The sequence below is a fragment of the Haliotis asinina genome, chromosome 6 (assembly GCF_037392515.1).
Source record: "Haliotis asinina isolate JCU_RB_2024 chromosome 6, JCU_Hal_asi_v2, whole genome shotgun sequence".
NCBI lineage: Eukaryota > Metazoa > Mollusca > Gastropoda > Lepetellida > Haliotidae > Haliotis > Haliotis asinina.
The window spans coordinates 13,058,626-13,084,141 of NC_090285.1; the positions used below are offsets into that span (position 1 = coordinate 13,058,626).

A 25,516-nucleotide genomic window follows, 5' to 3' on the forward strand; every position below is an offset into this window, starting at 1 on the left:
TTCATATTGTCGTATTGGTTAAGTGGCACCCAAGTACTATACATTGACAGAACTTTCAAAATTGAAACAAACGTCTGCTTCTTTAGCAACGGTCTCCATGGTATTAAGATGCTACATTGCACCAGTAAACATCATGCACGTGACGTCACCTGGGGTTTACTTACGCTTTGGGGCAAAGTATGCCAATATGAATGGTCCACAAGGGTCCACACTGCAACAAAGTTTTAAATAATTTAGCAAAGACGTCACGAAAAAGTGATACCCTCCATAGAGATATTGTTGTCGGCGATGCATTTTCCGCATATAATTGTTTACCATGGTGATGAGGTATTGTTTGCAGCGTCAGAGTGACGCACGTGTTCCACACCGGCCGAATATCGTGATTTGTTAAAGGGAAAGTAGGAAGCAGACAATTGAAAGGCTGAAACGTGATTTTGCGAAGCGATATTTGAACAATGTTTCACCATTATTCCTGTAAAAACTATACGGACTCCACAATGCGCTTTTGTTTCGTAACCGATGTGTTTACAAAGTAAATCTTTAATCTGCTCACCCACGTGAATGACACGTGAACATTATCTTCAAATGAAGGTGTCACGTGGTAATTAATCAGAACCAAAAGCAGATTAACGATCCAGGGTACAATGACAGAAATTGATCAAAAACATACATCATTATACGGAAAGCTTATAACTTTTCAGGAGAAATCGATAGAGAATCTAGTGTACGAGTCAGAACATATCATTGTATCATGAAACAAACGATTATACCAGGTGTATGTATGTGCATGTATGCATACTAAACAGCAAAAGAAATCTGTTCAACCTTTTAAATAGAGGACACACTCATGAACGCTTACTTTTATGAGATTTAACTCTTTTGAAACTTGCGTTTCTTTTGCTATTCAGAATATGTATCACACCGTTACACACCGATTTTCGGTTCGACAAAAAGTTCAAAGTAATGTTAAGTGGGAGTCACTTTAATCCGGGTTGAAAATCCAATGCTACCTTATACCCATACTCAAAAACAAATGATTGTGAGAAGGGTTTCGATTTAAAGTTTTCATAGATAATTAATGAAATAGTTACAATATGAACAAGTCATTTAATCGTGAAAGGAAATTTCTGAGAGCTACCCTCTACTTGGTGTACAAGCTGCGTCCCTTATATCATGTGGGTGGAAAACCCGATTAAAACACAATATTAAACACAATATTATTTATTTTCCATAACTTGTACGTACAAAAGGGTACAATCAAAACATTATCGGTTCACCTTTATAGTGACCCCAATAAAGCAAATCCGACGGAAACAAAATAGATAGGCAACTGGTGCTATACATCTGTTAGATGGGGATAGCCTCAACATTTCAAGATCAACAGCAGGCAGATACATACGGGGAGTGTTACTAAAAAAAATAGCAGAGCTCTCAAAGGATTTCATCGTGCAAAGAAGGCATTCCGCAACATTGCAGGTGCGAACATGGGGCTTTCCCAATCTAAACATACATAAATCACTTCACTTGCGCGGTTCGCGTCAGTGCTGTTTTGATTGTCCATCGTATTGGGTCAGCCGTCGAGGACTTGCCACAAATAACAACTAATACTTAAAAGTTAGTGATTATTTTTAGATTTGCGGGGGCAATGGTTGTGAAAGACACCTTTTCTGGCACCCAAAAAATGAAATATGCCATTTATGTGAAACCGTGCTTTTTGTACCTACAGGATTCACATATTTAAATTAATACATCATGCTGTCATCTGTTAGAAGTGTTCAGCTGCTTTTTTTGCTTAAGGACAGTATACGGTCCTTCTTCTGCGGGACTGAGCTTACCCATGTTCCTCCTGACACCCTTGCTGAACCTAACCACCTCTTTGCTTCTGCTTCACCTCCACAAACACTCTCCTACCCAAAGTTCCATGCGGCCAGCCAGCATAGTATCTCTGCCACAGGTCAGAGAGATGCGACGATTCCTCACATCTTACTTACACAGTTCATTCAATATAATGTGTACATTTCATAACTGTTTTATTTTTATGAGTCTACACATCCAATTAAACATCTTTGTTAAAATGGTTCAGTTTCACAGAGAAATTATCCTAAAACGTGTAACACTATTTCGATTTGCGTAGCGATCCTTTGTGTACATGGGTTGTACGGCTCCACGTGTTGTCATCGAAGCCTAATGGATAGCAAACCATGCAGCCGGTTTCAAATATAAATATGTATTGTCAAACATTACTGACGCAATAGTACAAAAATATTTACGTAACACTGTAAAACATTATGAAAACCTCGTCGAATCGCTTGCCTTATGTCAGTCTCAGCATATTAATGAATCTGCGCAAGTCCGGTCACGTGATATGAAATTAGCCTGTAACAGTGATGTTATGTCATCGCTGTGCTGGAGTGTGCTCCACAGTGTCGCTTTTGGCAGTGATGTGTCTACTGAAAGTACACAAGTACAGGTACATAATATAAGAGGAATTTAGAAAATATGTCGTATTATCACTTTCAATATCCCACACGGAATTGACCAGTTACATTCATCTTGCTATCTTTCACGGGTTTGTTTGTCTATTTGTATTTACAGTGAAGCCAAACGTCATGAAACTGAAACGTGTAATGGTTTTTCTTTTTCTTTTTTTTTCTGATAAAATGCTACATGTATTTCTTTACCACTATGTTTTTTTGTTATCATTCTTAACAGAGTTATTGTTAGGAAAACATTGCAGTGGGTGGTGAGGACTGTGGAAATTGCCATCCATCGGTACGCTGTCGATGGATAGACTTCACCCCACATCCCTTAATACCACCAAAGAGAGTTCCCTCTCTCTGCAGAACGTCTTGGATTAGGCATTTTGTCTATAACCTCGGGCATGGCTGTTTATGCAGCAACTGACACGCGCTATCGCACTATGTCGTCACACAGGAACCTATGACGTAATAATGTTTTAGCATTAATTGCCTAGTATCACGTGCCGAAAATGATGTTTTGCCATTCCATTTTGGCGCATATTTATAACTAAACTATTATTCTTTCAAGAGTAAAACGTTATCATTGCTATAACCGAGTTTATACATCGGGATACATTGCAATGTTGCACTTACCATATTTATCTAAATGTTCACTGAGAGGAAAAGTGCGATATCGGGGTTGGTTAATGTGTGACTGATGTTGATTATTTAACATATATATCACAGTTTTATAAAAAAAACTAAACATAGATCCTAATGGATTTAGGGACAATTTCAATTTCAATATGGTTTTCATTAGTTCTTAAACGACTTGAGAAGTTTCAAACTGACAGGCATCAACATTTTCAAACGTGAGAATGCATTAAGAAAACAAGAAATAAAAATGAGAAAAAAAGGTCTTCAACCTGGTGTTAAACAGTCCGCCACGTTTTGCACTGGAATACTATATCAAATACCAGTTGAAATTTACAACTAAATTAGGTAACATCGAGCTTTCAAGTGAGTGAGTGAGATGAGGTTTACGAAGCTTTCAGCAACATTCCAGATAATGGGCTTCATATTGTACCCAAGGAGGGAATCGAACTCGGTGAGACGAGACGAGAGAGCACTATAACCACTATCCTACAACCTCTCGTGCTTTCAAAACGCCTGTCGCAGTTGTAGACCAGTAGTGAGAGGGTGTTTCGCTGCTTTAAGCAATATTCTAGTAACCACGGCGGAGGACACCAGAAATACTTTAAACATTGTACCCATGTCGGGAATCGAACTCGAACCTCCAGCGTGACGAGCGAACGTTGTACCTGAATACTGGGCAAGCAAAAAAATGTAGTTTATAATAAAACAAGCAAAAATGGTTATTCCATTTTCTAATTAAGAAGTCAGGAAATACAATACTGAACAGCAAAACAAACGCAACTGTTTTACTTTGTCATTTTTTTACACAGAAGGCATGAACGCTTACTTTTATGAGATTTCATTTTCCTGAAACTTGCGTTTCTTTTGCTGTTCAGTATATGATGTGAATTATGATCTAAACGTATCTGAATCGTAACAAAATCGTATTGATTACTCCTGACGTACAATCATGTTAATCTCAGAATACCCCACATTGCAATACGGGAAACAATTGTTAATTCGCAGTTGTTATTTCTTTGTTAATGGAGAACGCACACGGAAGGTGGGAGAGACGCGCGTATTAATAGTACTATCGACAATAGGCTATCGTTGTTGATGAAGTTGATGCATGAGTGGGAGACGTCGGTAACGCTTACATGTTATTTTGTAAAGTTATTTCGACTGACCTGGTTCCATATAGAATTATTAACCCACAACTGTCGATGTTATACCAACAGCGTACGTAAGACGTACGTTTAAACCAAGAGGGGTTAATATACTCTCGCCACCCTTCCTTTCTCGTCAGGGGGAATAAAAGGATTCTGTATTGGGACTAGTTTCACAACATCACGTAGGTATCAGTTTACATTGTGTAGATATTTTTAGATGTCTAATTGTAAACGGAAAAAGGCTTTTATCAAAATCGGTCATTATGTTGTACGGTCGTGCAGGGCGAACTGACAAAAATCGGTCGTCACATTATATAGGGTAAAGAGATCTTGGATAAATCTTGCAGTATATGAAATCAGTTGCTCGTTGGAGTGTACCCGGGTTGACCTAAAAATATCGGTCGTTATGTTCCACGGAATGAAAATCATGTATATCCAAACAGGTTAAACCCGGAGTGATGTGGACCCGAGTCGACCTGAATGGACCCGAATGCAGTTTTACTCCCCTTTCAACTCAAAAGCTCGTTGGACAGCATCGACACCAAAAAACGCCTGAAGCACTTTCACAACTACAAGCTTCGCTGAGCTGGCAAATTCATGGTGTTTCTCAAAGACAAAATTGACCATGGTGTCCAGTTGGAAATCAATTTTTACAATGGCATCATGTTCAAATTTGTCCTTGGCTCCACCTAGAAATCTCGCTTCCAGGTTTTGGGAGCTAATCGAATGGTCCATGCTGATCCGGTCATCAGTGAGATCCACAAATCCACACATTCCCCATTCGTGAGTGTCAAACTTGAGATAGACGGTATTAAGGGTGATGGCATCGAGGTCAGATCCAGTCAGTTCCAGGCCTAACTCCTCGTGGAGACCTCTGGCGGCAGTTTTGACCAGATCAACCCGTTTACCACCACCTTCCGGTGCATCAACGAAATCGTTGATTGAGCAGCTCTCTACAGCTCCACATGTAAGAACACCTGGACTTGAGACACCTGAAATAATTTTAAAAAACCCAAATTCTCCGGTGTTTTCTTGTTATTTCATTGCCGTAAAACGTACGATCCACAAATCAACCTGGATAACAACTGACTGGGTATTCGATCCCTTTCTGCGTCAGAAAAATGACGTTAAAAGTGGGTACTAGGTGTTAACCCCTTCGATGCTAAGCATGAGTCGGTTTGCGCACACACAACACGTTCACGCACCCACACGCGCAGTCATATGTGTATCTACTAAAGGAGCTTCCAATCGGGGGAAACAACAAAACAATATTGAAATTGATATGGTTAACTGTAAAAGAGGAAGGACTCAAGGTATTTGCAAAATGGTGCCAACATGTAAGTATTCTATAATACCGAATATTGGACATGAGATTTTTTTGAAAGACGTATGGGCTACACATGCGTCAACTATTCAGAGTCTGTCTGTCCATGCAGATAAATAGAGTTGTGTGTTTGCACAGAATTACCTTACTGTCCATTTCCTAGCAATACGTTTGTGTGAGTCTCAAACCGACCTGCACGTCTTGCCCTCCGACAGAATATGAACTTTTGGTGTTTGCCCGGTCCCTCGTTGGTCAGGATGGCCACATGCAGGCCAAAGGACGTGCTATAGAAAGGATGAACAATAGCCTTACAGGGAACCTCGACATGGCGTTCAGTGGGGGTCAGTTCCTTCATCCAGACCTCCCTCATAGCTCGGTGGTGGCAGTAGGTCGACTGGACATACCTGTGGCGAGTCGAGTCCAGAGTTGGAATTAGGTCAAATTCGTGTCTAACGGTTTTAATTCGTGAGTGAAGTAGGTTGTCAAAATCCGTAAACAGTTTGACGGTGAAAATTTTACTTTCTAATTTTTAATTTCTAATGTACTTTAATACAGTGATTCCTTAAATAAGTTGAAATAAATTGGCTTTTAAATATTGGAATAACTTGACTAAGCGGACAGTTGCATAAAAAAACTAATGCTTTGCATTCATGTAGTATCATTACTCCACTACCGCCAATCTACAGATGCCATTCATGTCGTTCCGGGACAAGCCGAAATTACGGAAAGGGGCGAGTGGTGACGAATGGTGTCATTCCGGGTTGTTACTGGTCTGTCTTACACTCCCTGAAGCACATTGTTTGTAATGGAGATTTGCCCATTTCAAAAGGGCTCCTTTTAAATTTAAATGGAATTAATTGTTCCCAACAATATTCAGAGATGAAATGAATATATAGCATTCGTGACCAGCTCGTGCCCGGGCCATGTCGCTACTGAGGTTACGGAAAGGGGCGAATGGTGACGAATAAAACGAGTAGGTACGGAATATGCCGAGTTGATCAGAAACGTCAATCTAACCTGAGCTCCAGGAGCTGGATTTCCTCGGCGCCTGGCCTGGCGATGTTCAGGCCCTTCAGGGATACGAATGGGTTGTCATCAATCTCCTTGTTCTTGGCTTTCTTTCTGAACTCAGCATAGCTATCGTTGTATGCTGTGAAATGGTCCCATTCATCTGTAGGTGGAGTCGGGTGATACGGAGCATCCTCGGTCTGCACAGGACACAGGAGAAACGAGTGGTCGTATCCTTGTGGTCGAATCCTAGTCTTGAAAAATCCTTCAGTATGCTGCATGAAAACAAAATTATACTATTTGGCTTGTAGCATGTCTCGTAATGAGACGGAATAATACTGCAACAGATCGAATGAAGCTTGCATAAGGCCGCAGTCAGCAATGCATCGACTTTACAATGCCTCGTGGATGTTCGAATCTGGACCCGACTAACCGGATCATGAATTGTTCTCAGTGTCAGGTAATCAACATCTACAGCGTCCCTATCGTTAAAGAGGATATTATTGTTATAATATTCACTGCAAAACAATATTTATAACGTTCCATGACTTATGCGATTCTGTCGTTTCTCTTATTCGGTTCACAGACCAAATTATTTCGGCTAATGCTAAAAAATGTTCACAAAAATAAAGCAGCAACATGAAAGTTTGTGGATACATGGAAAACTTGCCTCAGATACACATGAATCAGCAACGAAGATGTCAGTCTTGTGCATAAAAGCACAGGTGAAAAATTCCTGCTCTTCCGGTGCCATCAAGAACGTTTCTTTCATTTCTAGCAAGAAGAGTGAGAGAATGAGTGAGTGATGTTTTCGGCCGAATTCAGGGCTCCAATCCAGAAAGTGATGGTGGGATTCAGACGGTGTAATGACAGAAACCTGTGGTAATGGTAGCGCTATGACGACGACCTGTCAATAATCCAGATTAAATCTCCAAACCAGTGGTTGACATCATGAGCCGCGCCTTTGAGGCACGTTTGTAGTGTATTCCCTTAACCCTGAAAAAATGCAAGTCCTGTGGACCATAAAAAGCTGTCGGTCTTGATCAGTACCTGTAGTCCCTATTTTTTGTATGGAAATCATGCACGTATAATTAATTATTCGTGGGTAAAAAAACTGTCGGACATAAGGACCTACAGAATTCTAAAGTTGTGGGTCTCAGTGGTTTTTAGTCGGCCTCGGGCCTCAGGACCGATGTTAATTTAGCATGCTGCTGATCTTTATTCCTCTACACTTGTTTTTCCGAAGAATAACAAATACATGTAGATTACACATTTAGAGAAAAAAGGTTTTCTTTATCTTTCTTTATTTTATATGCCCTTCTTTCATCTTGCTGGCTGACGTTCGAGAAAAGCAACATTCAAGAAATTCTGATGGTCTAACATTCAAACATTCAAGAAGACCCTCAAATCTTATAAGGATCTGAGTGTGCCTTTGAGTGTTTGAAGTCAACGCATGCACTAGCCTTAAATGTCTCTTGATACCTTTGTCGTATTTCCCCAGCAGCACATGAGCAGTGGGTCTGTCCTCAGCCTTGACTTGTCTGCAGCTCTCTATGATAACTCTCAGCTCGGGCTGGAGGTTCTGGGGAAGGCGAACTGGAGTTACCCCAGTTCCTTCCTGGTCCGATCTATCAATGTCCTCCGTCATTAGGTTGGCGAAGGGTTTCTGCCCAGTGACGAGAAACGCCATGATCATCCCGTAACACCAAATGTCTCCTCTCTTGTAGCGGTCAAGGGCCGGGACATCTTCAAGAGACATTTTCATCCTTATTCTTACATTGGGGGAGGTAGGGTAGCGGAGTGGCTAAAGCGTTCGCTCGTCACACCCGTTGCCCGGGTTCGATTCCGCACATGGGTACAATGAAGCCCATTTTTGTTGTCTCCCGTTGTGATACCGGTTCCGATATTGCTATATATACTCACACACATATTATTACCACATTCAGCTGGGTAAGATTTTAGCAACATTCCCAAACATATCATGGCGGGGGACACTAGTAATGGTATTCACACACTGTACCCACGGGAATCGATCCCGAGGTCTTGGGCGTGACGAGAGAATGCTTCAACCAGCGTGCAGTGAACAGATTCTGTAATGAGCATCAGAATCACATATAAAGAAGATTACTTCTTTCAATGACTAAATTCATCGCGTTGGTTTGCTGGCGAATTCCTTCGCCCATCACCTTGACCTTAACTCTTTGACCTAGGATGTCACTTTTCCCAATGATTTGTTTCTAATAAATTACAATATGTGAATTAAACATTTGCGGTCTGTTCATAATCTGCAGCATGAACATCGATCTGCGCAATTGGGAACCGACGACGTGTCAACCAAGTCACCGAGCCTGACCACCCGTTCTCGTTAGTCGCCTCTTACGACAAGCAAATTATGCTAAACTCGTAACATGCTAATCTGTTACAATCACGGGTGAATACTTCCTCATGTCTAACAGTTTAGGAATTGTGAGTAAGCCTTCTACCTTTTATTGAATCTTCGTCAAACAGTTCAGGTGGGCCCCATCGTACATGTTTGTACGTTCGCTGAAATCCGTGATTATATAGATATTAAATTCGTTATTCGTACAGATGTTTTTCACAAAATAATATTGTTCTGTGTTTGGAGTGTTGGAATTTTGAGAAAGTTTTATTCGAGTGGGTGAGTGTGGGACGAGGGCTTCATTCATCCTTAATATAATTAATATAGCTTAATAACAAATTAGAACACAAAGTCATGCTGGCCCCGATTTCTCGAAACGCACGTAAGTCTGAGTTTTGAACTAAGTTAAGTTCTTATTCACATTTGAGCAAAAGTAGGAAATTGCATTTCCCAGAATAACCTGACATGGATATATAACACAAACATACGTAGTAGGAAACTGATAGTGGAGCTGATAGTTGATAGTTAAGGAAGATAGGTGACACGAGCTGTTATATACTTTAGGTAGTAGAATGGCGACTGAGCTCGACACTCGGCTGTTTTAAGTCCTCAAACACACGTTTGTTTCGATAAATGGGGGCCTGGTCTTATACGAGTTCTCGTTTCTACAAATGCCACAGGGTTAGGTAATAACACTTATATCTAAGGGCCCCAACCCTGCAGTCGCCAAAGATTAGTTTGGATCGACTTCTCACACTTTGTATCAGAGAGTAAGTCATTTCATTACCGTAGATCCTGGCGTGGCCATTTTAGAGCTGAGACTCAAACCCCGTTGAGAGCCGGTGGAACCGAACACGTACTTTGTGTTGACGAAATCGTTTCTCCAAGCCAAGCCAAAGTCGGCAACCTTCACGATCCTTTTTCCAGAGTCATACTTGAATTAAAATGAGTGATGTGTAAAGTAACACGCACGTTGCATAACAGAACTTTTACCGTATTTTCTCCGACAGATGACCTGTGTTATAGGTTCGTATAATTATCAAGCACATATCGAAATTCAGGTGATGTCGTTTTGATCATATTCAGTTGGTGGATTCAAATAGGGGTATATTTGCATTTACATCACTACTCGACACCGCGTGTGTTAAGTAAAGAAGAAACTGTAAAAAAATGAAATGTAAATCCCAATGATTTCTTCTTTACTGAACCATTATCATAGTTGATGCTGTTTGTCTATAGTTTGTCACTATAAACTATGGTGACAGCGGTTTATTCAAAACGTTGAGGGAATAGCAAGATTGGTTGGTTTGTTGTTTTACGTCGCACTCAGCATCACTCCATCTAAATGACTGAACCAGACAATCCAGTGATCAACATCATGAGCAGCGAAGACCAGTTCTATCCCGGATGTACATGGTTCAAGCAAGTAGAATAGACAGAACTCATAGTGTTCCCCCTAGGGTTCAGGAAGGGCAGGGTAAATTCATGGAAAAGGGCACTTCATAGCCTCCAAGGGTTATGCTGGTGAGGATTATTGAAAAAAACAACAAACGAAATGTATAATAAGTCAAATTGTCTTATAATTTCAATTCTAAAGTTCGTTTTTACTCTTCTCCGTTGGTATTTTAAGAGTAGAATTTGAAAAAAAGCATTTCAGATCTTCAAAATACACAGTCGTCATAGTAAACGACTGCGATTGAGGCGAAAAAGGGCAGGGCGCAATATAAAAAGGGCAGGGCGCAAGATAAAAAGGGCAGTGCGCCAAAGGCAAAGGGCAGGGCGCTGCGCCCTCCTAAATGCGCCTACGGGGAACACTAACTCACGAAGACGGCCTCCATATGTTTCTACCACCTCAACTGCCTAGACAGTTGACTGGTAAATGTCTTAACTTATAGCGTAACGTATTTTATCACATTTTAAATTATTGTGTAACTTATTTTATCGCATTTTAAATTATTGTGCAACTTATGTTGTCATATTTTGAATTAGTCTGTAACTTATTTAAAGTAACTTTTTATTCTTTCAATTCATTTATGAAGCATAACAAGTCGTTGATATTCGGAAGCAAAATTAAACCAATATGGGGTTTCTTCTTTGTTTGGCATCGAAAGAAGTTGGGAAGTACAACACTGAACAGACTGTTAGGAAGCATCTTATTTTATGTCGTGAGGTCGAAGCCTGTACACATTCTTGTACACATTTTAGTTAAGCAGGAAATATACAAGAATCCGCATTGAAACATCGTACTCACGCAATAAAGAAGTTGTTTTTCATAGATATTATCCAATAGCCATGTGAGGTTTGGTATGTAAATGTGCTACGGTCAAATTACGTTATTGTCTCACGGACATATTTCCACTGCAATATCAGACAAAGACATAGTCATGTTGCATAGGAATTAAAACGGCAACTACATTACTAAGGTACACACAGCACTATGATTTACGGTGTGACTTCCGATCAATGTACTATTTGATATGGTTTGATACTAATTATTGCAGGAAAACCGGTATTTGATTGTGGGCGGATTATTTTCTGATTGTTTTTTGACTGTCCCACAACGATCGGATGACTATATTTATCAGCTTCATTGTCGCAAAATGAGTCGGGCGAAATTAAATTCACTGCCGAAGCACACTGAAACGGGACGCAAATAGTAAAATCAATCATGTTCTTATTCATCAATATTCTATCAGCTAGCGTTATATTTATATCTGTATTGAGATATGCCCCGGTATTTCAAGGTTAATATCGTTAAGAGAACGGTGTAGAGTGAGGGCGGTCGGCTTGTCAGGAGTCAATATCCTGAATGTATTAATTTTACCAGGAAAACGTGAGAAGTAGTCTTATACTTTCCCGCTGTGGTCAATCACAGTCAATTCATGTAATGAAATCCTATTCAAGACTTATGTTTTTGAGGACGGGCAAAATTGTAAATACTTTCTAATCGGTTGAGGAGGCCATCACGAGATTCAACGAAGAATGTCTGAATTGAGTGAGAGTGAGTTTAGTGCCCGCTTTAAACGATATCCCAACAATACCACACATTGCACCATGTGGTGAATTGAACCCGGGTCTTCGGCGTGATGAGCGAATGCTTGGACCACTCGGTTGCCCCACGCCCCACTGAATTGAGTAAGAATGCAGACTGAATAATAATTATATGTGATAAAGTACATAGGATAAAATTAAGAAACAGTGCGTGCATTTAGTTTTACGCTCAGTAATATTCCAGCTGGTCGCCTATAAATAGTCTGGTCCAGACAGCCCAGTGGTCAACAGTATGAACATTGATCTGCACAATCGGGATACGATAACATGTGTCAGCCAAGTCAGCGAGTCAGCCACCGGAGCTCATTAGTCGCCTCTTACGACAAGCACATTCGTCTCTTACCACAAGCATGGGTTGCTGAAGACCAATTCTAACCTTCATCTTCACGGGTAAATAAAATTAAGAAAGTATTAGGACAGTTAAAGAGATAAAAAGCATCTAAAATATATAGTAACACCAGTACTTTGTGGAAAACGTTTGATGAGCAACAGGTTTGGATAACATTAGCCATAGCATGTTAAATACTAATTATATACCACTTCCAGAACAACAGGGGCGGTGGGGTAGCCTAGTGGTTAAAGCGTTCGCTCGTCACGCCGAAGACCCGCGTTCGATTCCCCACATGGGTACAATGTGTGAAGCCCATTTTCTGGTGTCCCCCGCCGTGATATTGCTGGAATATTGCTAAAGGCGGCGTAAAACTAAACTCACTCACTCACTCCAGAACAACACCCTCAACTGGGCCTAAAGACCGATCTCTATTTCTCACAAAGTCACGAAAATCTATAACTTATGCCATATTCCAGATAATCAACAAATAACCAAGCTAAAGTCCTGAAACTCATGCTTAACTACGGTCAAAATATATCTGCAGAGCTTATGCAGACCACTGACCATTATCAAGACCAAAGTCTTCAGCAAAGAGAGCTACCTCAATTTGAATTGACTCTTACAATCCTAGCAAAAGCGATTTCCATGTAAGCAAAGCAAATATCAAAACAGTAAATTAGAAAGAACATAAAAATTCAAAAGTTCGAAATTCTTATTCACAACTGAAAGTTATGGATAAAACCACTTTACAGAAAGTGCCATAATCAAGATATTTAGATTTCCAAATTTAACAGTCTGTCTGATGGTCCCTAGAAAAGAAAAACAACAAACCTTATTTCCCCTTTCCACCCAGCCATTTCCGGATGTGTTAAAGCCCTAAATGAAGCAAGTCTAGATTTCCTCAGGGGTCTGCATATCTAATCACAGTGAACTCCTTTTAATTCAAATGCCATTATTTGTTTCTGTCAAAATCTTATAAATTCAGAGAATAGCCTTATCTTAACTATATAAACACAATAAAACCCCGAACGACAACTATTAATTCTGCAACAGCCGCTATCAACGACACATGCTCATGCCATTAAGAGTTGTCCCCCTTGTCCTATCAATAAAACTGAAGGTGGTAACGGCTATTGTTAGCATGAGTGATACTGTCTCCTTACAACTGAATATGAGCAATAATCTATCTTTAACTGGTCTCCAGTAACCCATGCCTGTGGGTGTACTTATGTATATTTGCATTCGTCATAGCGCGCCAAGACGATGTTTACCAGATCGATGCTCATGATTCAATCACTGGATTATTTGGTCCAGATCATTTACAGACCTTCATATACATGTAGATGGATTGCTGTGAGTGTTCCATTAAACAACAAACAAGCAAATTAAAACATTTAACTTATCTTAAGAACAACAACATTCGACCAATGTTCACAGAAGTTTGGTTGGGAGAGACATCAAACCTGACTTTGAGATGGTTACTTCAAACTAAGGGGAGGTAGCTGCGACATGGCTGCGCAGCCCACTCAACAATACTCACCAGAATGTTGTCTGGCTTCAGATCTCTGTGAACGATTCCTTTACCATGGAGATAGTTCAGGGCACTGGCGATTTTCTGTCCAATTATCCATGTCTCCTGAACAGTCAAGCCCTGAAATATACATCGTTACCACTCGTTACCTTTATTGCTGTGAAGACTCGGCGGAGATCAATGGATTTGTTGGATATATGACAGTCGGGCATTTTGACAAAAGACGGAGTATCATGCTTCATTAATGATCCTGATTTGACCGAAATAATGACCTGGTGTGGGTTGGTCTCCAGCAACCGCTGGTTGCTGCTAGAGGAGACTCAACGTACATGGTGGTCAAGTTCCGTGTCATCTTACCCCTGCATCGTGAATTGTTGGTCATATTATTAATCACTGGTTTCTTCAAACGCGATATTAAGAGTCCACCGTCATATACAGACACGTTCCTACATGCACACAGGCAGGCGCCCTCGCACGCATCCTCGTACGCTCGCTCGCACGGACGTACGCACACACGCACATTCAAACAAACAAACAAACCGGTGCATCGGGTGTTTTGCTCCGCGAAACATAAGTGTCGAGGTTTCTCTCAATGTACTCCATGATGATGAACCGCATGGAGTCCCCGCAATCATCAAGTTCAAGGCCGTTCTGGGTGAGTTCCTTCAGTCTCTCGGTAGTAACGTATCCGGTTCCCCTGTAGGCGATGATGTTGTCGTGACTGAGGCCTCTGAAAAACATATTCAGTTATTAATGCACCGAATATAGAACCTCAGTCAAAAAGTATAGTAACTACTTCAAAGTCTTGACAATCCTTTGAAACAAATTCAATTGAAGTGAGTGAGTTTTATCCCAGCTATATGGTGGCGGTCTGTAATAATCGAGTTGGACCAGACAATCCAGTGATCAACAGCATCAGCATCGATCTGCGCAAATGGGAACCGATGACATGTGTCAACCAGGTCAGCGAGCCCAGGTTAACCTTATTAAAGGTTGCTCCGTAAAAGAACCCCTGCACTATCCCGAATCATCCCAGTTATTCACCTCGGTGTGTAAACCGCCAGGGTTCAACAAACACTCAGCAGGATAACATGGTGTTGTTCGATGGGTGGGTGAGGTTAGTTTCACACAGTTTTAGTGATTTCTACCCCGGAAAAGTAGGGTATCAAACTGGGGTCTTCGGCGTGACGAGCGAACGGTTTAGCTACTTAGCTACCCTACCATCCTTTGGTCATGACGTGTAGCTAATATGGATTACATATTCCAAATGGAGATGTTATACAATCAAAGTCAGCTTCTCTGGATGGATGGTGTCTGAGCTGTATATCTGTCCTATTTCTTAATCATGATAATCATCATCATCATTATGATGACACTAACATCAACATGGTTTCATTAAGGTACAAAGATTTACCTGAGAAGATTGGTTTCCGCATCTTTCTCCCTGAGTTTGGAACTCGCATCCGTTGTGAATATTTTGATGGCTGAATCACTACCCTGATAACGGACTTTGAACACCGCCCCGAAAGAACCTTGACCGAGCGGCTCCCATTTCTCCTCAGGGAGATCTGCTTGGTTCACAAGAGATATTTCTGTGGAAAGAGAAACATGAAAATATTTCAACATTCAATCACTGGATTTTCATAATAACCACGTAATACTATGTTGTTAAACGCCGCACAAAGCCATTCGAGCTATATGGAGGTGGTCTGTAAACAGTCGAGTCTGGGCCAGACAATCCAGTGATCAACAGTACGAGCAGGGCAAAATACACTGGCTAAGGCGTCCGCTCGTCCCACCAACGACCTGGTTTCTATTCCCATATGAGCACAATCTGTGAAGCCCATTTCTTGTGTCCCACGCCGTGATATTGCTGGTATATCGCTAGAACGGCGAAAAACAAAACTCGCTCACTATCTACATCAGTAACCTCCATGACGCCTTGTCCAAATCAGTACAGGAGATATTACACTTTATGATTTTGTAAGATCCTAACAAATCCAACGCTGCTGAAATATTGGTAAAAGCGACACAAAGTGTAATCATTCACTCATTCTAGCTATGGAAATAGCCAAATGCATGTATGTCGGGGACATACAATATGATATACTGTACCGGATACCGACGATCCTCTCTGCACTACCAGATCTTTCACATGTTCCTCCAGCGCCTTCAGCTGTGACGTCACTTCCGTGTAAGACCTGATTGCGTCATCCGGAATATAGTCCTTGAGATCGTTTAATCCAGAATATATTTTCCTAAAAGTATCTTTGAAGATTTCTCTAACAGGAAGCAAAGGTGTCTGATCCGTTGTCTCAGCCATCAGCTGAAATATATGACACATAAATGAGAAAATGTAGTTATAGTTGATCCGGATCCGGTTAAAGTTGATCTTCAGGAACCCATGCTTGTCGTAAGAGGCGACTAACGGGAACGGGAGTTCTGGCTATATTGTTGAGTACGGCATTAGAGAGCACACCAAACAACCAATTTTTGATTAAGCAGCCTTCAAGCGCAAAATAAAGGACACGAGCAACTACACGGATTATTTATTGAATTAACTATACCCTTCAAATGTACCAATACATCATGGTTACAAGCACAGGTGCTTGTATTGCTGAAAAAAATACGTCCTGGGTCCAACAAGTCAACACTGATATCCATACACATCCTTCTTTATGTGTGTATGGATATCAGTGTTGGCTTGTTGGACCGAGGACGTATTATTTTCAACAATACAAGTCCCTGTGGTTACAAGTACACACAGCGCCTGTTGTTATTGTATCGGGCAGTAAATTATATAACAACTATTTTTCAACTGTGATTTTTCCCCTTTTTTTTCTTAGAAACGTTCTGATCATCCACGATCCACCATATATATCGATAATTAAACAGATTTACTTCCTGTTATTTCACCGCTTTGGCACAGGAATGTCAACACCAGGCTCACAAATAAAAATTCCCCTGTGTGTGCAATGTAGTCTACTTTGTTTTTATATTGGTTTGACTTTAACAAAATGGGCGTGCAGATTTCATTCAGGGCCTGTAGATGTTAAAGCCTGCAAGTAGTAACAAAATGGGCCTGCAGATTTCATTCAGAGCCTGTAGGTATTAAAGCCTGCAAGTAGCAGGCCCTGATGGCGGGCTGGTGAATTAAACTATTGAAAACACAGTTGTTAAGTTTTACTCTCATTTCATGTTTTATTCTTTTGAAATCGCCGTGTAATGAGATATAATTTGTTATATGTTTTACCAAGAACAAATCTGATACAGTAAATTTCAGTAACCAGTTTCGAACCTGCTTCATATATTCAAATCAGTTTCAAACCAACAAATAGGAAATATGATAGTGAATATCTGAGTAATTAGATAGTTTGTGAAATACTCAGAGAAATGCCACACACTGAAACCGTGAGTAGAGGGTGTAAAACTTTTATCATTCATACGACGCCCGACGTCAAATGGTGATCAAAACACAACCTCGTGCGATGTCTATTCATGGACTCGATTCCCATGTTGGTGCGACAAGTTAACAGATTTATTCTGACAACCAATAGTATTTTGGTGGGTCTGGCACCAATCAGAACTGGCACTGAACAACGCCCGCTTCCCTAAAAGTGAGCCACGTGTAACATGAAGGTTTAGTAGTCTGCTTGGAACGTGTATGTCTCTCTCCGTGGAGGGAACGGAATCATAATCCAAGTTGGCATACACGCAAACAACGGCTCTGTGCCAGATGAAGGCTACAAGAGTTACCTCCCTTTTAATGGCGCGACGACGCCTCATAACCGTAACCAATCTTGGCGCATGTTCGAGTAAATGAACGCAGACACGAACCTAGTATTAATATTTCGTCGTGACACGACGATACTACCGTCATATTGTAAACATTTTCTCATTTATACAGACTGACACGATATAGCGGTTTTAAAAAGTGCCTGTATATCCGGGTTCATCAGCTCGTAAACGTGTAACGTACCTGTGCTTAGGAGTGTCCTGTGTTGTATAAGAGATCGATTGGCTGCTGTTATGATAACAGTGTAGGTACAAGCGCTTACGTTGCCACGGGCTTTGTCATCAATTCATCTCTCGAACCAGGAAGTAGGGATCTTAATGGGTATTTCCACCCACGTATCGTTCCTTAATAGACCATAATTGCAAGGATGATGTATTAAATGCATCTATTTCATGTACTTGTTAATATTTTAATTTCCATTACATGGGAAATCCGACATTGTTTTTGTTCATCAGGAAAAAAATAACTAATGTGATTATGATACGTTCCCCAGTGTCAGGCTGACCTCCCGAGGTCACGACAGTCACTTCTCGCGTCTCCTGTTGCTTGAAGCTGACGTTCAATGATTTAACGTTAACGGTATTGATAAGCCTGCATCAGTTGTGAAAATATGAGGGCGCTAGTACACACACGCAGACACACTCTATTTAAATCAGTGATATGATTACCACAAAACATTACATATGGGATATTACACCAGTATTGACTTATAATGAGGTTGATCCAATGATTTGTCGACCTTGGACATGGGGTATTCACCGAAGCAAACGCCTAATATATTTATTTCCTCTTGTGACAATCATAAATGTTCGCTGTGTCGTCCCGTCTGCCATTTTGATCATAGCTTACCATGAAATCTAAGTGGGCCAGTCAGAAGGGCGAAAGTCTACCCGTCACATAAATACAAAAATCGGACATTTTGGATCAGGTTGACTGATAATGTAAACATTAATTTAAAATATAAATTAATTATATACTGCAAAACTATATGTCTGTCACAAAAATACAAGGAAAATTGATTTCGACTCCACTCAAAATAAATTTCTTGGGCGAGTTCAACTTGTCTTGCAATTTGACGCATTAACTTTTTACCATTTGTGAACAAATAACTTTCCTTTATTACTTTCATTCAGCATCAATAATGCAACCATTAGTAATATCGTGAGGTCTGTATTCCCCTTTCTGCCTGTGTTCAAAGTCTTGTCATCGAAGTACTCATGTCTATATATAGTATTAGTGCCCAACACATATAATCTCTGTTTTATCTGAGCTCAAATCGACGACACATTCAACTGTGGAATACTGTCAGGTACATCCTCGCGATCTCGCATTCCGCGTTTTACTTATTTTATTTTATTTCCTATAAAGCCTTGATACCGCAAGTGCTAGTGAAGCGCAAGACTGTTCCGAAATGTGTGTCTTCTATACATGGGACTTTCTGCCCCATACCGACAACGCATGAATGCGACGTTTGGACATGAAACGTCTTGCAATCTCGAAATTTCAGATCAGAAAACAAAAACAAAAATTCTTGTTAAGAAAATTAAGAAACTTAAGAAAATTTAAGGTCGTCTCCAAACTTTACAAACGTCCCTTGCAGTATTCCATACTCAGCTGATTCTTTTTTCAGTTAGTATCTAATATAATTTATCTTCTCAGTAAACACCCACGTTTACCTAAGTACTTGACATGTGACTATATATGACGCTCTGGGAATGCACCGTGTGATATCAACACTGACAACGTTGCCTCCTGGAAAGGGCATACACATCTACGTGTTGTTGTCGTACTCCTTCACCTCTGCGAAGGAGATAGCGTTTTCCAAAATCTTTGTCGGGACTAAAATTAAGGTGAGTGGACAAATGAGTGAGTTGAGTTTCATTTCCCTTTATAGAGTATTTCGGTTTATATTGTTGTTAACGTACCGCGATAGGAAAGCGGTATTGATTACATTCAAATTAGTTGCAGTTTCGTACAGTTACATGATATTGAATATGCTCAACTACACACTTGAACAGTGTCACCTGATTCTGATGAGACCATGTCGCAACCCCAGCAAAACACGACCACTGCCGTTGATATCAAAATATAATCTTAAGATTATTGAAAGCATTGGAATATATTATAAGGGTAACGCTATTTTTCAGGGCATTATCATTTGCAGAAGACCGAGGTCTTTCATTAACTGCCGGACGAAGGAGGGCAGTTGAAAAGACTGAGGGCTTCTGCAAATGATAATGCCCTGAAAAATAGCGTTACCGTTATTGTAGCTAAAATAAATAGAATTTTTAATAAAATAAGAATAAAAACAGCGGCATCGGTTTAGAAGCATTTACTGCCAACAACAAAACGACGGAGGTCACTGACACACATTTTACAAACATAGACACGTCATAGAACAACACAGATGACGTCACTATTGAAAGTGACGACATTCGACCTTGACCTTTGCTCATACTACCAGCCGCCATTGTTTTTAGTGATCAACAACGTTACACTTCAAGTCGATATTTTCATTGCTGTATGTTGTCATTTATGGTACAATTGTTATTGTTGGTACAGGCAGGAAAGTGCATAATGGCACGAGCACATGTGACGAATGTGAGCCAGATATATGGTCAATAATGAACCCAAATTCAAACGAGCCGTAGGTGATGAACTTCAACAGTTGAGCTACATATGACGTCACCTAACAACGGGCTTGATAATGGCTCATTTCTGATAACGTGCGGTCGTTTTAATGACAATTCTATCCATTTTAGCTATAATCTTGGATACCGAATACCTTTTATGTTAATGCTTACGTCTGTCGCAGGAGGACTAAGAAACGTTTTGGATACCATATGACTTTCTGTTTTTAATCAGGATACAATATTTTAATCAGGATATAATATCCGACGCCTTGTCATGCCGTGCCGATGATGCAAGTAGAAGCCTGTTATGTTTTTCAAATCTATGACAACAATTCACAGAGACTATAAATACTCACGACAAGGATTAATTACAGCACAGGGGCTTGTGTTACTGAAAATATTACATCCTGGGTCCAACAAGCGTACACTGGTATCCATGCACATATAATGGTGGAAAGGGATGTAACGCGCACAGAGTTGTCAAACACCCCACTCTCGATTATGGGCGAATTCGGGGTGGGGAAGTGTGGAATATACAGTCGTGACTCCTACTGAAATAAAGCCAGACAAATTCCCTTTCGAATAAATCCACAATTATTAAAATCGGTGCACCATGTACCAAGTAACATCGCTTAGAACTCGGGAAAAGACAACGTTTTCATTTGTACGCCAAAAAAACATCCTACGAAAATCATCGTCTCTCGGAGAAAAAAATGTTATTTATTTCACTTAAAAACACCCGATCGGCGAAAAAACATAACTTTTCCGTAATCGTTAGATATTCCGCTTTCCTTCTACAACCTCTCAAATGAAATAGGTTATTATTTTACCTGCAATAGACGACTTTATTGGGAATTTAGCGGTATCGAGTGATCGAGTCCACAATGGTTGCTCCCTCACCCGCAATAGACTTGCACCAACACGACATATCGCGCCACGAAATAAAAATAATACTGGTGTTTTATTTTTGACTAATCAGAGAGCAGCTCATCGTTGGTGCAAGCCTATTTGGGGTGAAGGACAAACATGGTGAACTCTAGCTAAGATACATAGCGTTCACTACATGAACCCTTTGTCGCACTCGTTACGACTATTGCGCACGAAAAACTTACATGAATGGCTTCTTTGTACCTATACCTACATGTGCGCCCTAGTTTCGTTATCACAATATTCCAAAATAAATATTTGCAAGCCATCAAACATCTCAGGCGATCGATCGCATGAGCGGCGCCATTTTGAATCACGTGACGCGAAGGGATTCCCTCCCTAAAATAGTAACGTAAGTGTTCCACACCTCGCTGTTTGTTTACAACAAAATTTTATACATTTTCAGATAATTAAACGTATTGTGCGGAGACTTTCGTTCCTAATCAAGACTGTCTGACCACCTTGCCCTCCCTATGTTAGCTATGTGGACTCGATCATTCGATACCGTTAATTTCCCAAGAAAGTCGTGTATTGCAGGTAAAAGAAAAACCTAGCTATTTCACTCGAGAGGTTGTAGAACGAAAGCGGAACATCTAACGATTACGGAAAGGTTATGTTTTCTCGCCGATCGGGTGTTTTTAAGTGAAATACATAATTACTATTTTTTCTCCGAGAGGCGATGATCTCCGTAGGCAGGTATTTGGGGTACGAATGAAAATGAAAAAAGAATCGCGACTGTATATTCCACAATTTCCCACCCCGAATTCGCCCATAATCGAGAGTGGGGGTGTTTGACAACTTTGTGCGCGTTACATCCCTTTCCATCATTATATGTGTATAGATATCAGTCTACTCTTGTTGGACCTAGGATGCATTATTTTCAGCAATACAAGCACCTGTGAATTACAGTACATTGTTTGTTTATATGTTTGTTTGCTTGTTTTAGAAGTCAGCAATGGTCCAGCTGCTTCATAGTTCTGCCAGAATCTGTAGAGACAAGCAGGAGGACAAACACAACAATTTTCCCGCAATGGTAAATACTAGTTGTGAAAATATATGAAACTAGTTACAATGGAAACTGGAATTATTTGTTGTTGAGAATATACCTAAACCACCAAAAAGCAGCAGTTCATGACTGCACTGTTAAATTGTGTTGTATATTGAATAATTATAAAGCAGAAACATGTTAAACTGCACACTAGAATTCTGTTATGACGCAGTACGGTGCCATGCTGTTAACGTCAGTGTTTGACGTCGTTTACTACTGTGTAGTCGTAAAGGAGTGTGGGATCCCGTCACTCTTGCTGCGTCCATTTTCCGCGCAGACGAATTTAGTTGGTAATAACAAATTATTTAAAGCTTGTTTGCCGTTTTAACGCCACAATCAGCAATATTCCAGCTGTATGTCGATGTTGATCACTGGATTGTCTATTCCAAACTCGATTATTTACAGATCACGCCGGATATTGCTGAGTGTGACGTAAAACTAAATTAAACTCGCTAATGCACTCGACAAATGGGAAAGCATTGCAAAGAATGTTATTTCAAAACTCGCATTTTACTGCAGTTTTTACGTTAATATCGTTTATTGTTTTATTTCCGTGATGTCAGGACATTTGTGTAGAAACATTTCACATATAAAATGCGTTTCCAGTACATGTATTACAGGATCGTATACCCAAAACAGTAGTTAATCAGGATCAATACAGGGAGTGTCCAAAAAGTGGTCGGCCTTACCTGGACAATGATAAAAATGGAACTGCTTGTATGTTTTATTTTTCTGCATAGTCTCTGTCAAGCTCAAGCAAATTATTTTTGCCATGTTCCAGCCACACGATCCCCGTTTTGTTTGACCTTGTTTACCCTCCCCCACCCCCACTTGCCTAAAAACACGCACACACAAAACCCCACAAAACAACAAAAAATAAAAACCCACTAACAAAAACAAACAAAACAAACAAACAAAAAATAAATACCAAATAAACAAAAACAACAAAAACAAAAAAACCCGCAAAATCAGCAATAAATACATCACTAAATTCAGGAAACAAAGCATGAAAGAAACATTTTGTGTGTCCCCCACTTTCAGATGACGTAAACAAAAGGACATAACTTATTCTAATGCTTCTGATGTATTCATGCATGATCCCAAGGGTTCAAACGGAATACTGAATGATCACACAAGTGTCAGCTCTCAAGATATTGTAAACAGTGCCAAATTGAATTTTTGGACAAAATGTTTTTGAAAGATTAAAATGGGGGTGTCCTTTCAAAAGAGTATCGTATGCATGTAAGTCAAGCATCCAAATCTTTGAAAGGTGAATATGACGTCACGTCATCCATACTATACTGACTATGTTTTATATCATATTATCTGAGCATATGCCATCATCCAGGAGGTACAAAATGACAGTGTTTTTCACTTTATGCAATGTTCAAAGAAATGTTACACCCCAATGAGTCGTGATGACAAATATCTCATACACCTTATCAAGCACATATGTCATGATTGCTAATGATTCCTTCAAAATAAAAATGGATGCTTTTCTGACATCGAGAATATAGTGAGGCGGACCACTTTTGGGACACCCCTCTCAGTCGCATGAATTGGACAGGCACATGTGAATGGACGCCTTGCATGCAAAACACTTGTGAAACTAAATTGCTTGTTGCTTATGAGCTCTCGAAACATTATCTACATTGAATATACTCAATTAACTCCCCTTTTAAATCATGCAATCCAGAAGTAAATCAACAAATCTCACATAAACTGGAGAATATCAAAGTTCACTGAATATTCAGTTCTGGAAGCAGGAAAGCGACCATACCACTACAGTAGTTCAAGGTATTCAAATTTTCAAATGTTACAGCTTAAGAATTGCTATGTGCATTTAGAACCAACCTACTGTCAACTTGTGTAAATTTAAAAGAAAATAGTTAAACAGCGCACTGAATGGAAAAGAAACATAGTTAAACAGCACAAGGATTTAAATAGATCACATATAAACAGAAGAGAAAGCTGAAAAGAACCTCGACTTACGGATATTATAAGGCATACATATTACACACAATCCGCTTGAATGTCCGTGTAAATAAAACACTATAAAGCAATATATCTGTCAGTATCATTTTCCGGTGTCATTTCACATAAAACACTAGTGTACTTCATCTCCTAGACAAATAAGGTTTGGGCAATGATTGTTGACCTGAATGAACACATCCTTATTCTCCACATGACGGTATGCATGCTGTCTACCAGGAATGGTGACTGTTCATTTGAAACTTTGTGTAAACTCAAATACAAAGACGTATTTATGCGCACCATTAAACATGCAGTTCAGTCATCTTGCACAGAACTTCAGTCGTTACACCATAGCACACTGGGGATTAAGGTGTTGGTCATCTCACGAGGTAAGTCTGTGCTGGACATTCTGCATCTGTGTGTGTGTGTGTGTGTGTGTGTGAGAGAGAGAGAGAGAGTGAGATTGAGAGAGAGATTGAGAGAGAAGGAGGACACATGCTTAGATATTCACACCCACATTTACCTATTGTTGAACATACATATTGTTGAGTCTACACACATCCCAAGGTGTAGGGGGCAGCCAACTGCATACAGATGAACTGCACGAGGATCGTGTATAAAATTGCTGAAGTATATCCTGCAAATTTTTGGGTTTAAAGGTTTGTCAAGAATTCACATATTTTCACTGAATTCAACATTTGCTGAACTATGGACAATAAACTTTTCAGAATTATGAATGTGTTTTACAATACATCAGTTCATGTGTAAACATACCTTTAAACAGTATGGGATATTTTGCAAAATCTAATTTTACACACACACACACACACACACACACACACACACACACACACACACACACACATAGATGCTCCTGTTACGGGAAATACGGTACCTCTACAATACTATTGCCACTGACACCAAGCCGAATAAAACAGCGCCATGATTTACGACTTGAGTAATACAGAGCGTGATGCGACTTGTCGAGTTGTATGTTACATACTCAGGTCAGGCGTCGTTAAAGTAACATTGAACACAGAGTTACGTTTCGTCAGACCTACCTCAGTAGTTTACCCATAGAAGTGACGGTATGCGAGTGCAACAGCAACAGGCGTCGTTGCAAAAACAAGCACAATGAGGATCAATACGCAGAAGGTAAATATAGAAAAAGGAAAAACCCCATTACTATATATACACACAGATGGGAGTTCCCCGTGAATGCCCGTTTCTTGGAAAAGTGTCTGATTGG

General features: G+C 40.1%; 1 protein-coding gene across 2 annotated transcripts; it reads right to left on the reverse strand.

Moving 5' to 3' along the window:
* Positions 1-1,205: 1,205 nt before the first annotated feature.
* Positions 1,206-25,410, reverse strand: LOC137287169 (uncharacterized). Of its 2 annotated transcripts, none has more exons than XM_067819338.1 (12): positions 25,329-25,410; positions 16,005-16,215; positions 15,304-15,481; positions 14,430-14,619; positions 13,899-14,009; positions 9,764-9,910; positions 9,080-9,140; positions 8,079-8,342; positions 7,267-7,370; positions 6,606-6,871; positions 5,781-5,992; positions 1,206-2,450 (listed from the first exon to the last, which is right to left on the reverse strand). In XM_067819338.1, exons 2-12 carry the CDS (start codon positions 16,210-16,212, stop codon positions 2,326-2,328), a joined length of 1,866 nt encoding a protein of 621 aa, XP_067675439.1. In that variant the 5' UTR covers positions 16,213-16,215; positions 25,329-25,410; the 3' UTR covers positions 1,206-2,325. The 2 variants fall into 2 exon arrangements, with proteins under 2 accessions (XP_067675439.1, XP_067675438.1); XM_067819337.1 differs by lacking the exon at positions 1,206-2,450 and adding an exon at positions 2,632-5,256.
* Between the last annotated feature and the right edge of the window lie 106 nt (positions 25,411-25,516).